The 13,819-nt window shown below is 41.3% G+C and overlaps 1 protein-coding gene across 1 annotated transcript in view; it reads left to right on the forward strand.

Annotated features, from left to right (window-relative positions):
* Positions 1 to 13,819, forward strand: part of SLC44A1 (solute carrier family 44 member 1) — a 110,559-nt gene that overhangs the window by 32,620 nt on the left and 64,120 nt on the right. The window contains exons 2-3 of the mRNA XM_087822794.1: positions 2,363 to 2,452; positions 12,372 to 12,514. Coding sequence (XP_087678920.1) covers positions 2,363 to 2,452; positions 12,372 to 12,514 — 233 coding nt within the window. The remainder of the gene's footprint in view (positions 1 to 2,362; positions 2,453 to 12,371; positions 12,515 to 13,819) is intronic.

Here is a 13,819-nt window from a genome sequence, read left to right on the forward strand (position 1 = left end):
AAGCCGTGTCCAAATTCTGTGTTTCTAAGTAATTTTACTGTAATGGCTATTATTCAAGATTGAAGTTATTTAATACAAAGAAACATTCTTTATTCATACTGTGAGCAACTGTCATCCCAAACACAGCCCATAATATAGGCATTCTTATTTGAATAACACAGGAATAATGTCAAATTATTTTTGCAGGGTTTTTTTTTTTCTTGTCATAACAAAGATTTTCACAAAACTGCATTCCTGATCATAGATTTTTTTTAGAATCGGAAGGAACCTACAAGATCCAATCTAATTCCTTCCTGCCACCCAGAGGTCTAAAGCAATTTGTCTGAAATCATGCAGCTAAGTAATGACAGGGCCAGGGAGAGAGCAGAGTCCCTTCTCCATTTGCCATCGCGCTACACTCTCTGGAAAAAACTGCCTACTCACTCTTGGCTTTTAACGCTGGAGTCTTGGGGTGAGGTTTTTTTCCATGACTAACTAGCGTTCTTTTGTTTTCTTGTGTGGGTGTCTGGGAGCCAGCTATCAGAGGTGGTGGTTGTTTTTCTGTTGTTATTGTTGAACAACTGAACCCTGTAAGGCAATAAACAAGGTAAAGGCATTTGCCTGGTTAGCACTTAAGGGGTCAGGACGAAGTGGTTGGAGCTCCAACTCTCTGCCCTCAATGTTGACAGGCAGGTATTTTAAGGTTGAGTTTCTTAACCTGGAATCTAAATTCGCTAAGTGTGTATGAAAATTATGCAAATATATGCTTACCTCTCAAAAAATGCATCTGCAGCTTTCATCAAGTTATCAAAGGGTACATAATTAAAAACTACTGTTTTTAAAAGGAGGGAAAGCTAAGCAAACCTGACTGAGGACTGGCTCCCACTCTCGCACTCTAAATTCTAATTATACCAGAGGGCTTTCTTATCTCCAACCCCCTTCCTTTGGTGCCTCTTCCTACAGACAGTCCTTCCCCAGATGGCTTCCTGCATCTTGTCGTGGAAGCCACTGGAGGCCCCAACTTTCTTTTTGCAGGAACTTTTCCATAGGTTTTCCAAGGCTCCCTTCTCTCTCCCTTCTCTGCTTATTGTTTCCAGGAGAGGAGATGAGACTCAGGAATTTTTGTTCACTAGAAAGTTCTAGAGTGTTATTTCAGTTACATTCTGGATAAAAGGAATTTGTGAGCTGACTTGAGAACCAAGACAGTTGCTAAAGAAAAAAATGTAAGCCCTGGCCAGGTGGCTCCGTTGGCTGGAGTGTCGTCCTGTATTTCAAAAGGTTGTGGGGTTCAATTCCTGGTCAGGGCACATGTCTAGGTGGGGGGTTCGATCCCTGGTTGGCGCACGTGTGGGAGGCCGCCAGTCCATGTTCCTCTCTCTCTCTCTCTCTGTCTCTCTCTGCCCCCTCTAAACATATCTTCCAGTGAGGATTAAAAAGAAAAAATGTAATCAGAATTTCAATCTAGTACTTTGCAAATTAACTTTTAGAATGCCTCTAGTTCTTTAGTTAGGCAAACTGTGTTTGAAATAGAAACTCTTGACATTTTCCAGAAACAGACTGAAAATTTATGGATTGTGATTTCAGAGTTGCCCAGATCTGTCTGTAAAATTGTCTTAATTTAGTTTTTCCCCCCCTTGAATTTTGTAAGACTTAGAAGAACGTACCTCTGAATAGGAATTCATTTTAATGGGCTTCCTTCCTAGGAAAGAACATAGAGAAAGCACATTCTAAATGTTTAAATCCGGGTTCTGGACACACTAAGAAAAAGCCACCACTCAGATGGAAGTTGGAAGAATTTGTCCATTTGTTTATTCATATTACAGACCCCATACCGAGTCCCTGCCATGAACCCGTGGGCATCCTGTTAGGTGCTGCGAAATGAGAAGTGGTAGCTTCCCTTGCGAAGCTCGCGATCTGCTGGGGACACAGCTCAGCACATAACAGTGGGCGCGCTGAGTGCGCTCCTGGGGTTCCCAGGGAAGCCTCGCCGTCGGTGCTCTGCCCGGCGGGGAGAGGGGTGGCGGGGAGGGTGCCCTTCCCTGAGCGCTGACCGACACTGAAACTGCGCCTTAAACGTTCGCTAGAAACTGGTCGGGCCAAGATGGGATCTAGGGCCCTGGCCACTGTGGCTCGGTTGGTTGAGCAATGCCCCATGTACTGGAAGGTCACTGGTTTGCAGCCCACCTACCAGGCTGTGGATTCCCTCCCCGGTCGGGGCACGTGCGCTCGATGTTTCTCTCTCCCTCTCCTTCCTCTCTCTCCCTAAAGTGAATAAAGACATTAAAGAGGGGGGGCGGACCTAGGTATAAATGGTAGGTTTGTGCTTTCCTAATTTGAACTAAGTCTGACATTTGCCATTCCCGTGTCTTATGTTTTCAATTAGAGCTCCAAGCGAGAATGGAAGCCCCTGGAGGACCGTAGCTGCACAGACATCCCGTGGCTGCTGCTCTTCACCCTGTTCTGCATTGGGATGGTAAGGAGGCTCGCGGCCAGAGCCCGGACTCGTGGCCCAAGGGAAAGGCGGGGAGTTGGTTTAAAGAGGGAGCTTGTTATTTATTTATTTATTTATTTATGTATTTATTTATTTTTTAATTCCTCCTGAATTGCTTATATAATTGGAGGTTATAGGATACCAATGAAGCATGTTATTTTTCTGCCATACTATTTACTGGTACCCCTTGATTTTTTTTTTTTTTTTTGGTATACATTAAAACAGATCAAGAGCCCTGGCTGAGTAGCTCAGGTGGCTGGAGCGTCATCCCAATACGCCAAGGTTGTAGGTTCAATCCCTGGTTAGGGCACATATAAGAAGCAACCGACGAAAGTGTAAATAAGTGGAACAACAAATCGATGTTTTTCTCTCTCTTTCTCTTCCGCTCTCTCTCTAAAAACCAATTTAAAAAAAAAGACATCATCAAAATTTAAGGAGCAGTTGGAACTATATCTCTTTGACTAGTGATCATTTCAGAAAGCCAGATTTAAAAAATTTTTTTAATCCTTACCTGAGGATATGTTTTTATTTTTAGAGAGAGAAAGAGAGAGAGAGGGAGAGAGAAACATTGGTGTGAGAGAGAAACATTGATCGGTTGCCCCAACCAGGGATTGAGCCTGCAACCTTTTTGTGCACGGGATACACTCCAGCCAACTGAGCTACCCGGCCAGGACAGAAAGCCAGATCATTTGACATCAGTTTCTGTGAACTCTGGATCTTGATTGTGTGGAAAGCAGAACACTGGCCAGGGAATCAAGGGTCTTGAGTATTTATCCAACTCAGTTACACAAATCTGATGATTATTTTTATGTCAGTCAGCTTTCCTCTCAGGGACTCGCTGCTCCTTTGTCTAGGTTTTGCTAGACAATATCTACAGTGCTTCCAGTCCTGACATTTTCAGCTCTTCCTAGATGCAGAGCTGGTTGCTCACTGCTCCTTCCTCCTGCCCACACTAGGCCCCTGCTCTCTGCTGTATCTCCTGTAATAGGTGGCATCTCTCAGTGGAGATCAAGGAATCTGGTGACTTTCCAGTGGGTGTAGAGGGCACAGGAGCAGAGTCCCTGGTGCGAAGTGTGGAGAATGTCCCTATCCAAATTGTAAATCTGCCCTGCAGTAGTTTCTGAGACAGGCTTCAGGGACTTTAAAGTCACTGCCTGTGTGCTGGGCTGGAAGAAAGATAGAAAATAGCTGTTTTAGAGCTAACTGATGTCTAGAGCTAGAAAAGACTTGGAAATCCTTATCTGGTCTGTCACCCTTGTTTTGCAGATTAAAAACAACATCAGATCCAGAGATGGATATGACCATCCCAGGGCCGCACTGCTAGTTAATGGCAGAGCTGGGAACAGAGCCCCAGTCTCATAACTTCTAGGCTGGTACTCCTTCCAACATCTTGTTCTTTCCTCCCCAAGGGGACTGTGCAGACAGTATTGCTCTCTTTCATAGTCTTTACAGTTCAAAACACAATGCTGCCACCTCAGGCAGCCCTTTTCCCACGTATGTGTAGTATTTTTAACTGCCCCTTTTCCATACCTTTTATAGAGGTTTTTTAGGAAAATCTTATTCTGTGTCTCTCTGTAACCACCCACCTCAAAAATGCCATTTGAGAATCACAGAACAACCCTATTCTTGCCTACTAGGCCTAATTGTAGGTACCAGTTCTGCCCCTGAACCAAGGAAAAGAAAGCAGTAAATTTTAATGAGATATAATAAATCCAGCAAAATAAGGAATATTCATTTTAAAGATAGTAGACGGCTGAGTTTCAGCAAACCTAGCATATGTAAAAAAGTCAAAATACTATTTTCTAGCTCAGGACTTCTAAGATAGTGGTCAAGAGTCCACTTAGTTCAATGGAGTGGCAACTGACATGCAGCAGACATAAATATGCATGGGGACTGGGAAAGAGTCTTTGCTCACAGAATTAGCCTGCAGCCTGTCCCCACCCCCTGAATTTAACCCTTGGACAATTAGCAGCTGACCTCTCAAAATTATGTTTATAAAAACATGTATCTGCCACCCAAGGTGTTTTTGATTTTTCTGTGCCAAAATAGCTCAAGAAAGTGCAGTCATTAATGTTAATAGGCTGGCGTGGGAGTGTCTTGAGAGTAAGGAGCTGTTTGCTTCCTGAAATGGTTTAATGCAATGGTAATTAATATAATGTTGATCTTAGTGCAGTGATAATTAAAACCCCCTATATGTACTCTTAAATATAGGCATAACATTATTTTTTTTTTGGAATGATTCTCTTAGTAGATTACCACCTTCATGGAGTTGAGCTAACATCAAATTTTGCCCTGTGAAACTAGAGGAATCTCAAAGTTCTGTTGCCCACTCTACTGGCAAAACAATAGTCCAAAGTTTGTCTTCTAAGTATTTATTTTATAAGTTTTTTTAAAGTTTTTCTTTTTTCTTTTGGATTTCGTTCTATTATTACTTTGAAGAGAACAGTCAACAAACATTGAGAATTAACTTGTGCTTGAGGCTTTCATATATCTCATTAAATTCTCCCAATTATCCTGAGGTAGGGTTTATCCCCAGTTTACAGACAAGGTATAGCGAGATCAAATATTAGCTTGTCTAAGAATGTAATGATGGTAATAAGTCGCAAAGATAGAGTAGAAACTGGAACTTTCTGCTATATTCTTCTCACACTGTGGCCCAGCAGCTGCTTTTTTCAGAATCTTCTTTCTCGGTCATCTTGCAGCCTGATATCCAAACCATATCTGTATTTACTACCTTTACTTGCAGCTCTTTGCTCACTCATTGAAATATTTTAAGATTTTGTCATCTTTCACTCATCCTCTCCATTAAATATTTCTATTTATACAAGTTCATTTTCCCCCTATAAATATTTGTACTTCTCTTTTATTTCCTTCCTTACTTTCCGGGTTTTTCCATGCTTGAGTTGTCTAGAACTTAGGTTATTTTTCAAAATAAATTGCTATCGGCCTTTTTGAGAGCTGATAACCTTTCACATGAACTTTCATCAGTATGTTGAGATTCTTGGACATAGGCTTACCCTGCTCTAAAAAAATTACATGTAACAATGTACTTCTAAATGTTTATTTTTCATGAAAGTCATACAGAATGGTTCTCACCCCTGCCTGCACATTAGAATCGTCTGGGATCTTTTAAAAAGTACTCGTTCCTGGGCCCCACTTCAGTGATTCTGATTTAATCTCTGTGATTCTAATGTTCAGCTGGGGTTGAGACCCACTGATAAACCACTAAAGAGTTTTGAGCAAGAACTGATAAGATTGGATTTCGAGAGAGAGCCTTGGTGGTCCATGTTAAAGAAGCTTGTAGAGCCGTTGTAGAGGAGGAAGAGATCCAGGCAGAGCACGGTGGTGGCTGACGCAATAGTCCAGAGAAGTCCAGAGAAGAGGTGGAAAACCTGAAATAAGAAGAGGAGGAGAGAGATTTAAAAAGTAAGATTTGAGTCATCAGTGTTGCAGGCGAGCCAGAGACAGATTAAGGGTGACTAAGAGGCTCTTGTGTTAGAAGTTCAGAGTAGGGCTTTTCTGTTCAAATCCTACATTATCTCCTCCTAGCTTCTAAACTACGGCTTCTGTACACACGAGGGGACAAGAATGGGATGGATAAACAAAGTGTTACTTTATTAGTAGCTGAGCAGACACCTGATTATTATATACACTAAAGTACTCCATTGTAAAAATGACGTGTGGAATAAAGCTTGGGCTAAAGGTCCTTCCCATCTTCGATGGTCTAGCTTCATTCTGTCTCAAGGAGAATATGTGAGGAGAGAAAAGAGGTCCCTCTGCACCGAATCCGCCAGATCAACTTACCATAAAAAAGCAGGAAAGAGGAGGGGAAGCTTGGTAGGTGTTTACCATGGAAAATGGAAGCTACTGAGACCCCCTGAAAGTTACCCCTGATATTGCTGCTTACTGTGTACTAGGTACTGTTCTCTGCACTTGACACAGAAACATATTTAATTTTCAGAACTGCTCAGTGAAATGGACATTATCATCATCATTCCCATTTTACAGATAAGGCAACAGAGGCATGGAGCTATGTTACATAACTTGTCTAGGTTGCACAGTGGCGACCGTGGAACGCAGGAGAGAGGAGGAGGAAGGTGAGGCTTCAAGAGATGATCCCTTTTTTGTTGCCTGGAACTGGGAACAAAAGGGGAAGTTGTTCAGAACATGGACCTGTAGGACACACCTCACCTTCCAGTAATATGTGGTCTAATCAGACTCTGAGCAAACAGTTGAGCATCGCCACTCCCTCTAGTATCGTTAGGAAGCTGGGTGATGGCCAGAAGCGTGGAGGGGGGGAACTGAGACATCTCACTCTGTAGCTGGCATGTGCAGTCTAATAAATAATGATGCTCCAAGAGGGGAGAGGGTATGTGCAGGAGAGGGAATGGTTTCGCGAGATCACAAAGGAGAAGATGACTTTGACGTAAAATGTATGGGTAAGGGTAAGCGATTGGTAATGCAGAGTTGGGGTTTGGGAGAACGACCTGGACTTGAGCTGGATTAGGAGACATCATTGCATAGTTTGTCCCTTCGGACAGCTCTCAAGGACCTTTTTTATTTTATAGCATGAGTCTAGCTCCCAGAGCACAGTGTTTCTACCTCATTAACTGTTGTTGATAGCAGCACAGAGTGAAAGACTCAGCCTCACTGCGGCATTTGGTCACCTGTGTGATGGCCTGTGCATGGCCAGGATCGTAGGAGAGGAAGGACATTGTGCCAAGAACTACCTTAGGGTTACCTGGTCCCGATGGCTACGTACTTCCTGTTAAATCCTCTGGTGGTTTTGGGGTTTTTTTTCTTTTTAAAAAAATTGTGGTAAAATATACATAACATAAAATTTACCATTTTTACTATTTTTAAGTGTACAGTTTAGTTAAATCCATTTTACTTTTAGTCTGCTCTTGATCTCCCCCTCCCCCACCTCAGTGACTATAGTGGACCAAGTGGGTTTATACTTACTTCTCTCTGCAAGTATACCCTGAAAAAGTTTACTTTGTACCTACTTGCCCTTATAATCATAAAATTGTGGAAGGAGAAAAGGCTTTTGAGATTAATCTAGTCCAATCCTTGTTACAGGTGAGGAAACGGAGGCTCAGAGAATTTAGTTACTTGCCCAGGATCATAAGGAGTATTTGCAGCAGAGCTGAGTTCGGTTCCTAGTATTTCCTGTGTTTTTTTAATTTATGTTTTATTTTTTTATTATTGCTTAAAGCTGCTCACGAAACTGAGCCTTCCTGATTTTGCCCCCTCACACCCCATTATTTTCTTCTCTTCTGAGGCATTTCAGTTTTTCTAGGGTAACCTTTATGTATTATTATAGCCCTTTTGTACCTTGCATGACATCTCGCATTTGTATGTGCTTAATAAATGCTTATCGAGTGGATATTTCCTAACTTCCAATCATCATTGTCTTCCAGTCTCCTCTTGCGTAGAGTAATGCATTCTATTTATCTTTAAAGAAATCCAGAAGTCGAGCAGATTGGCAGGAATTTTAAATTAATTTTTTTAGAGTGTTTGCATAAACAGTAGCACTGCGTCAGGCGCTCTAATCCTGCCCTGTCTGCGGGCCTGTTAGTCTTCCTCGCCTCAGGGTCCTCGGGAGGAACAAACCAAACGTTCCTCCAAGGTTGGACACACTGCTCATTAGGAGATCGAAGCTAAACATTGATTGAGATAAGGGATGTATAGAGCTGAAGGAGGTAGTATTTGAGAAAACAATGAAGAGTCGGGATACGATTTCTTTCATTCCTGGGAAAGGGCTGCCAGCATACGTCTTTTTTCCTCTCTCTTTATTTTAAAGCATTTTGCCACATTCATGCTCTGTACTCCCCCTCCTGCTGTTGTTGACTTTCTTATTTCAAACCTAAACTAAGGCTTTCTACCTTGCTCAGCTGCACAGTAAAGGCTGCAGGTGTGAACTTCAACATGCCTGTGAAAGATGTCTCTTTTTTTGACTAACAGTGAATGAAACTAGGCAGAAGCTCTTAAGTTGAACTAAGCCTTGAGATACACAGGGAAAAGGTGCACAGTGCATTATTTAACAGTCTTTCTCCCAGGTAGCAATAGGTACTGACTAGTTGCCAGGCCTTGTCCGTGGCCCACCATCACTGTACGCCTTCATCTGAGTCGAGTCACCTCCTGTTTGTGATTAGACGTGTCTGCTCCTCCTCACTCTTGAAATAGCCATTCTGAAAGCATATCAGTAGCTCCATCGGTTGGAGATTTTAGCCTTGCTTTTGTCTTCCCCACTAATAGGCTTACTTTCTCCCTAGTGAGTGCTCCCTTTTATGGTAGTATAAAAGCTCCCCTCACCCCCCCTTATCTTTTGCTTTATGAATGTGATTTCTTTCTGTTGAGTGCCTGCCCCACCACACCCCCATCCTTTGCAGAGCCGTTAAATTATTGAGTGTGCTCTGTAAAAAGTTTCTCACCCTATTTTAATTTCATGTACCACATTTTTTCTCTCTCATCAGAAACTATATTGCTTCCCACATTTGCATTTCAGGATTTTTAAAAAAGAAATTGTATTTATAATTGCATTTGGCCTAGTTCCCCATTATCAATGCTTGTACCATATGGGAAGTCCCAGGGATAACAGTCATGGTTCCTTTCTAGCTTCTTACCGTGCTCTTCTCCTTCCTTTCTCCCCTGAGCGTCTCACCCTCTCTACTCCAGTGCTTTTGGAACCACTAAGAAGTTTACATGGCCAAGGTGAAAATATGGCAGTACCCCCCTTTTACCATATATCTGTGACATTTATCATTTATACTCTGTCTACATCCCAGAGAGCTATGAGGTGCCTTAAGATAGGGAGGGGAAAACACCGCACATGTCCAATAATACGGTTAAAAATAGTCATAAAGGAAAATCAGAAATCATTGAAAGGAATCTGCAACACAGAGTACTTATCAATCATAAGAAGAAAATTCCTATGAAAAGTGAAAGAAGAACATAACCTTTTAATTATGCAAGGGCTTTGCTGTTTTAGACTAGCAGAGAAAGAAGATTGTAGCTGTGCTCTGAATATTTCTCTGTAGTAACACATTTACTGACAATAGTTCTCCCTTTCATCCCCCAAGAAATTTTTGTTCTAAAATAGAGAATTGAAGCGGTTTTTGGTTAGTCCCTGATTACCGTTGTCAACATCTTTAGTCTGACTCACACAAATTTACCACTAACAGCTACCACATATTGATTACCTGCCACGTACAGACCAGATAGGGGCTAGATATGCATTGCCACATTTAGTTATCATTAGGCTGTGAAATAGCTATTACAATAGTCACCCCTTATTTTCAGGGGATATCTACCAGGACCCCCAGTGGATACCAAAACCATGGATATTCCTGAGTCCTGCATATACTATATTTTTTCCTATTCATACATAGCATTTCAATTAAAGGAAGCACTTTAGGCTTCTCGTTGTCATATCCGAATTGTCAGCATCGCTATGCTTGCACTTTGGGGCCATTATTAAGCAAAATAAGGGTGACTTGAACACAAGCCCTGTGCTACCATGACAGTTGACCTGATAACGAGGAGAGCTATAGAGTGACTGACGGGCAGGTAGCTTATACATACAGCATGGGTACCCTGGACAAAGGGGTGACTCACGTCCCCGGCCGACCGAACAGGATGGTGCGGGATTTCATCACGCTCCTCAGAACAGCATGCGATTTAACACGTATGAATTGTTTATTTTTGGAATTTTCCATTTAATATTTTCAGACCATGGTTGTCTACGGGTAACGAGAAACCCCAGTCCTCTGTGTTAGGGGTGAGGCGGAGACACTCCAAGTAGGTAACTGGATCAAAGTCACACAGGTAGGAAGTGGCAGAGTGAGGGTTTGAATCCAAGTCTTTCTGGGTTCCCTTTCTATTACTCTCTGACGCTCCTTGTTAAAGAACCGTATTGGAAAGCTTAGCCATTAACCCTCCTAATGGTTACCTCTACTTACAGTTTTTGTTCAGTTGTAGGGTTTCCTATTTTGAGATTCAAGAATATGCTCAAAATGGCATGCTGATTTGCACATGTGTATGTATGTAGGGTACATAATTTTCTCATGTCTTAGTATTGGCTGGAAGTTCTGAGATGGGACTAACTGCCCTGCCGTCTCCTTGGAGAAGTCAGGAGAGGGGCCAGGGGCCGCAAGGTGGGGATGAATGCGTGAGTCTGACCAGTCTGCGCCTAATCCTAGTGCTCTGAGGCAGAAGGGTACTGTCATTTATTAAGAGAGACACCTTACATGTATTATCTCATGTAATTCTCACAGCAGCCTTTGTGGTAAGTGGTTTTAGCTCCAATTTATAGCTAAATTGAGGCACACAGAATTAAGCAACTTGGTCCAAGTTCATATAAGGAGAAAATTGATCAATGCAGGTTTATCTGACCCCAAAGCCCATGGTCTTTCCCTTATAGCATGTTCTCATTTCTAATAACAATAATAGCTAATATTTACTGAACTCTTACTTTGTGCAAAGCAGAAATCTTACCACTTTATGGATTATTGCATTTAATCCTTACAGCAGCCTTATGAGCTACCATTATCTCCATTTTACAGGTCAGTAAACTGAGGCACAGAGCGTTAAAGTAACTTGGCAAGGATCAGAGAATGAGTAGCAGCAAATCAGGGATGGTATCTACCGAGTCTGCTTTCTTGCAGAGTGTAGTTTCAAGAAGTTTCCATTAGCTAGAGCTATACTCTGCTCTCCCCCCACCTCACTTTCCTTACCTGAATGACAAAAAATAGAAGTTATTTAGAGAGAAGAAAAAGAGTTTGCCTTTTTAGGAAAGCACGTTTACTAGGGAAATCCTGTTCTCTGAGGAATTGCCTATAGGTATAGTTCTTACCACTGTAGCCTTGAGATCTGCCAGGGCTGCTTCAGTACTCATGATACTTGGGTAGGATAGGTCAGCGGTGATCACCTCTGCCTTCGTTAGCCACTTTAATAAAGATAACAAAAACTCAAGCTTGTGATCACCAAGGTGCAAGAATGTTCCCTAACCCACTCCTTCCCCCCAGTTCAGTTAATCCGTGGTGATTCCCCTTCCTGTTCTTATGCCCAGCAGCCTGCAGTGGAGTGTGGGCTTTTATGGCTTTATTTTGGTCAGCACGTACTTGACTTAGCAGCATAATGCATCTACCATGTGCCTGTGGCACTGTGATGAAGCATGTTGCCATGAGATGAAGCGGCCTTTGTGGCACACGGACCCGGAGCCTCGCTCCCCTTGACTCTCCAGTGTTAAGAGCATGGCAGTGCTCCATGGTGTAATTCTTTGGCTCGTGTGCAGCTTTATTGCAGGAAGCAAACAGAAGTGTTGTGTGCACTGAAGCGATAGCAATTCAAAAGCCACATACCTATTGTTCTTTGGATTTTTTTTTTCTTCCATCCATTGCTGCTGTTTATTTAATAGGACTCCTTTACAACCAAATAAAACTAAAAAAGGAAGAAGAAAGCTGGGTTTGATTTTATGCTCTGATCTTTTACTAGCTTCTGTGACCTTGGAGAACGTATTTAACCTCCCTGGGCCTCAGTTTCCTCATCACGAGGATTAGCTGTAATGCGTGGTAAGCACCCAGTGCAGAGCCTGGCATAGAGCAGATGTTCAGTATGGAGAACCTGCTATTATTATTATTATTATAAAATGCAAAGACCATCTTATGATGTAAAAGCTTAGAGATTTGTTTTGTCATGATAGTAAATAGTGTTTCCCTGGGGACTTCTTTGTGCTACTTCTGTGAAATCCACGGAAAACAGTGGAATAGTGTTTGCAACAAGGAAAGATAGCCCTTTGTTCCCATCAGCAGACAAAAGAAGCTCATTATGGTATCAAGTAGTGACTGTTGCTATTGAAATGGTTTATTTGTATGTTTTTTTTTTCTGTTTTTTTCTCTAGGGATTTATTTGTGGCTTTTCAGTAGCAACAGGTGCAGCAGCGAGACTAGTGTCAGGATACGACAGCTATGGAAATATCTGTGGGCAGAAAAATGCAGAGTTGGAATCAATACCAAACAGTGGCATGGACCACACCCATCGCAAGTGAGTAGAACGTTGCTGAATGTTAAACACAGTGGAAACTTTGAAGTGAGGGGGTGGAGGGAGAAAATTCTGCTTTTCTTCCTTTTATAAAGATATTTTACAGAATATTATTTTACAGACTCCTGTTGATGGGGTTTTGTGTGTGTGTTTTTTTAACTGTCCACTTGAATCATTTCCTGGCCTATAAATACTTTTTCCAAGAAACAAAACTATGTTATAATGGGGTACCTTAAAGTTTTATTAAAGAGTAAGGGCTTGATTTGAGCGAGTTGCTGTTGTACTTTTTTCCCCCATTAGCTTTTTGGTTGTACATTAAGTTTTAACCCAAAAAATAACATGGTATTTTTCTTCCTACGATTATACTTGATGGGAGATAGAGGGATGATAATGGATTATGAAGCATTAAAGTTATAATGAAACATTTTATAATGCATAATTTATAGGTACCTATCAATCCAATTTTATAAAAGACACACTTGCTTTGTCAAACATTAAAATTTGTTTTGGGTTCTCAAGGTTCATCTTTTGGATTTCATGAACTTCCTGACTTAATTGTCTTCTTTTCTTCAAAAGAGCTATTATTTCATTTTTAATGTCTCTGGGGAAAATATATTTTATCAGTCATATTTTATGTATGATGTCAGTATATTTGTTGAAACTGTATATTTATACCCCCATCAGACTTTATTAGGTCTAATAAATAAAGACAGGACTTTAGAATTAACCAAACTAATTTTAAGGTAACAGGTTAACCAATTCAGTGAATGAACTTTATAGGAAAGGCTAAGTAAATAAAAACACTTTTGAGGCTGTATTTCCAGATGTAATAACTATATTTATTATGAGATAAATCTGTTGGTTAAATCTGGGTTCCTACAGGCTGTATTTCCAGATGTAATAACTATATTTATTATGAGATAAATCTGTTGGTTAAATCTGGGAAATTACAAGATTAATTTAGTAAATTTACAGATGTGAAGAAATCCTAATAGTTAATTACATCTCAGAGATATCCCTCCATTTAATGAAGGAATCATAAAGTTCAAATAAATAAAATTTTAAATAATAATAATGAATATTTGTGTAGCACACCATAGTCAACGAGCACATGATACCACCCTGTGAGGTGGCTGTAACGAGAAGCTTAGAGATAATGAAATGACTTTTCCAAAAGTCTGGTGGGCCGTGGAGTATGCAATGCGGACCATGAGCTCTTCCCTTGTGAGCACCTGCATCGCGTGACGGGAGAAGTGAAAATCGGACTCTTAGAGGGTAATTTGGAGGATTGTTTCATTTATCCTTTCT

This window comes from Miniopterus natalensis, chromosome 12, assembly GCF_054644295.1.
Source record: "Miniopterus natalensis isolate mMinNat1 chromosome 12, mMinNat1.hap1, whole genome shotgun sequence".
Classification (NCBI taxonomy): domain Eukaryota; kingdom Metazoa; phylum Chordata; class Mammalia; order Chiroptera; family Miniopteridae; genus Miniopterus; species Miniopterus natalensis.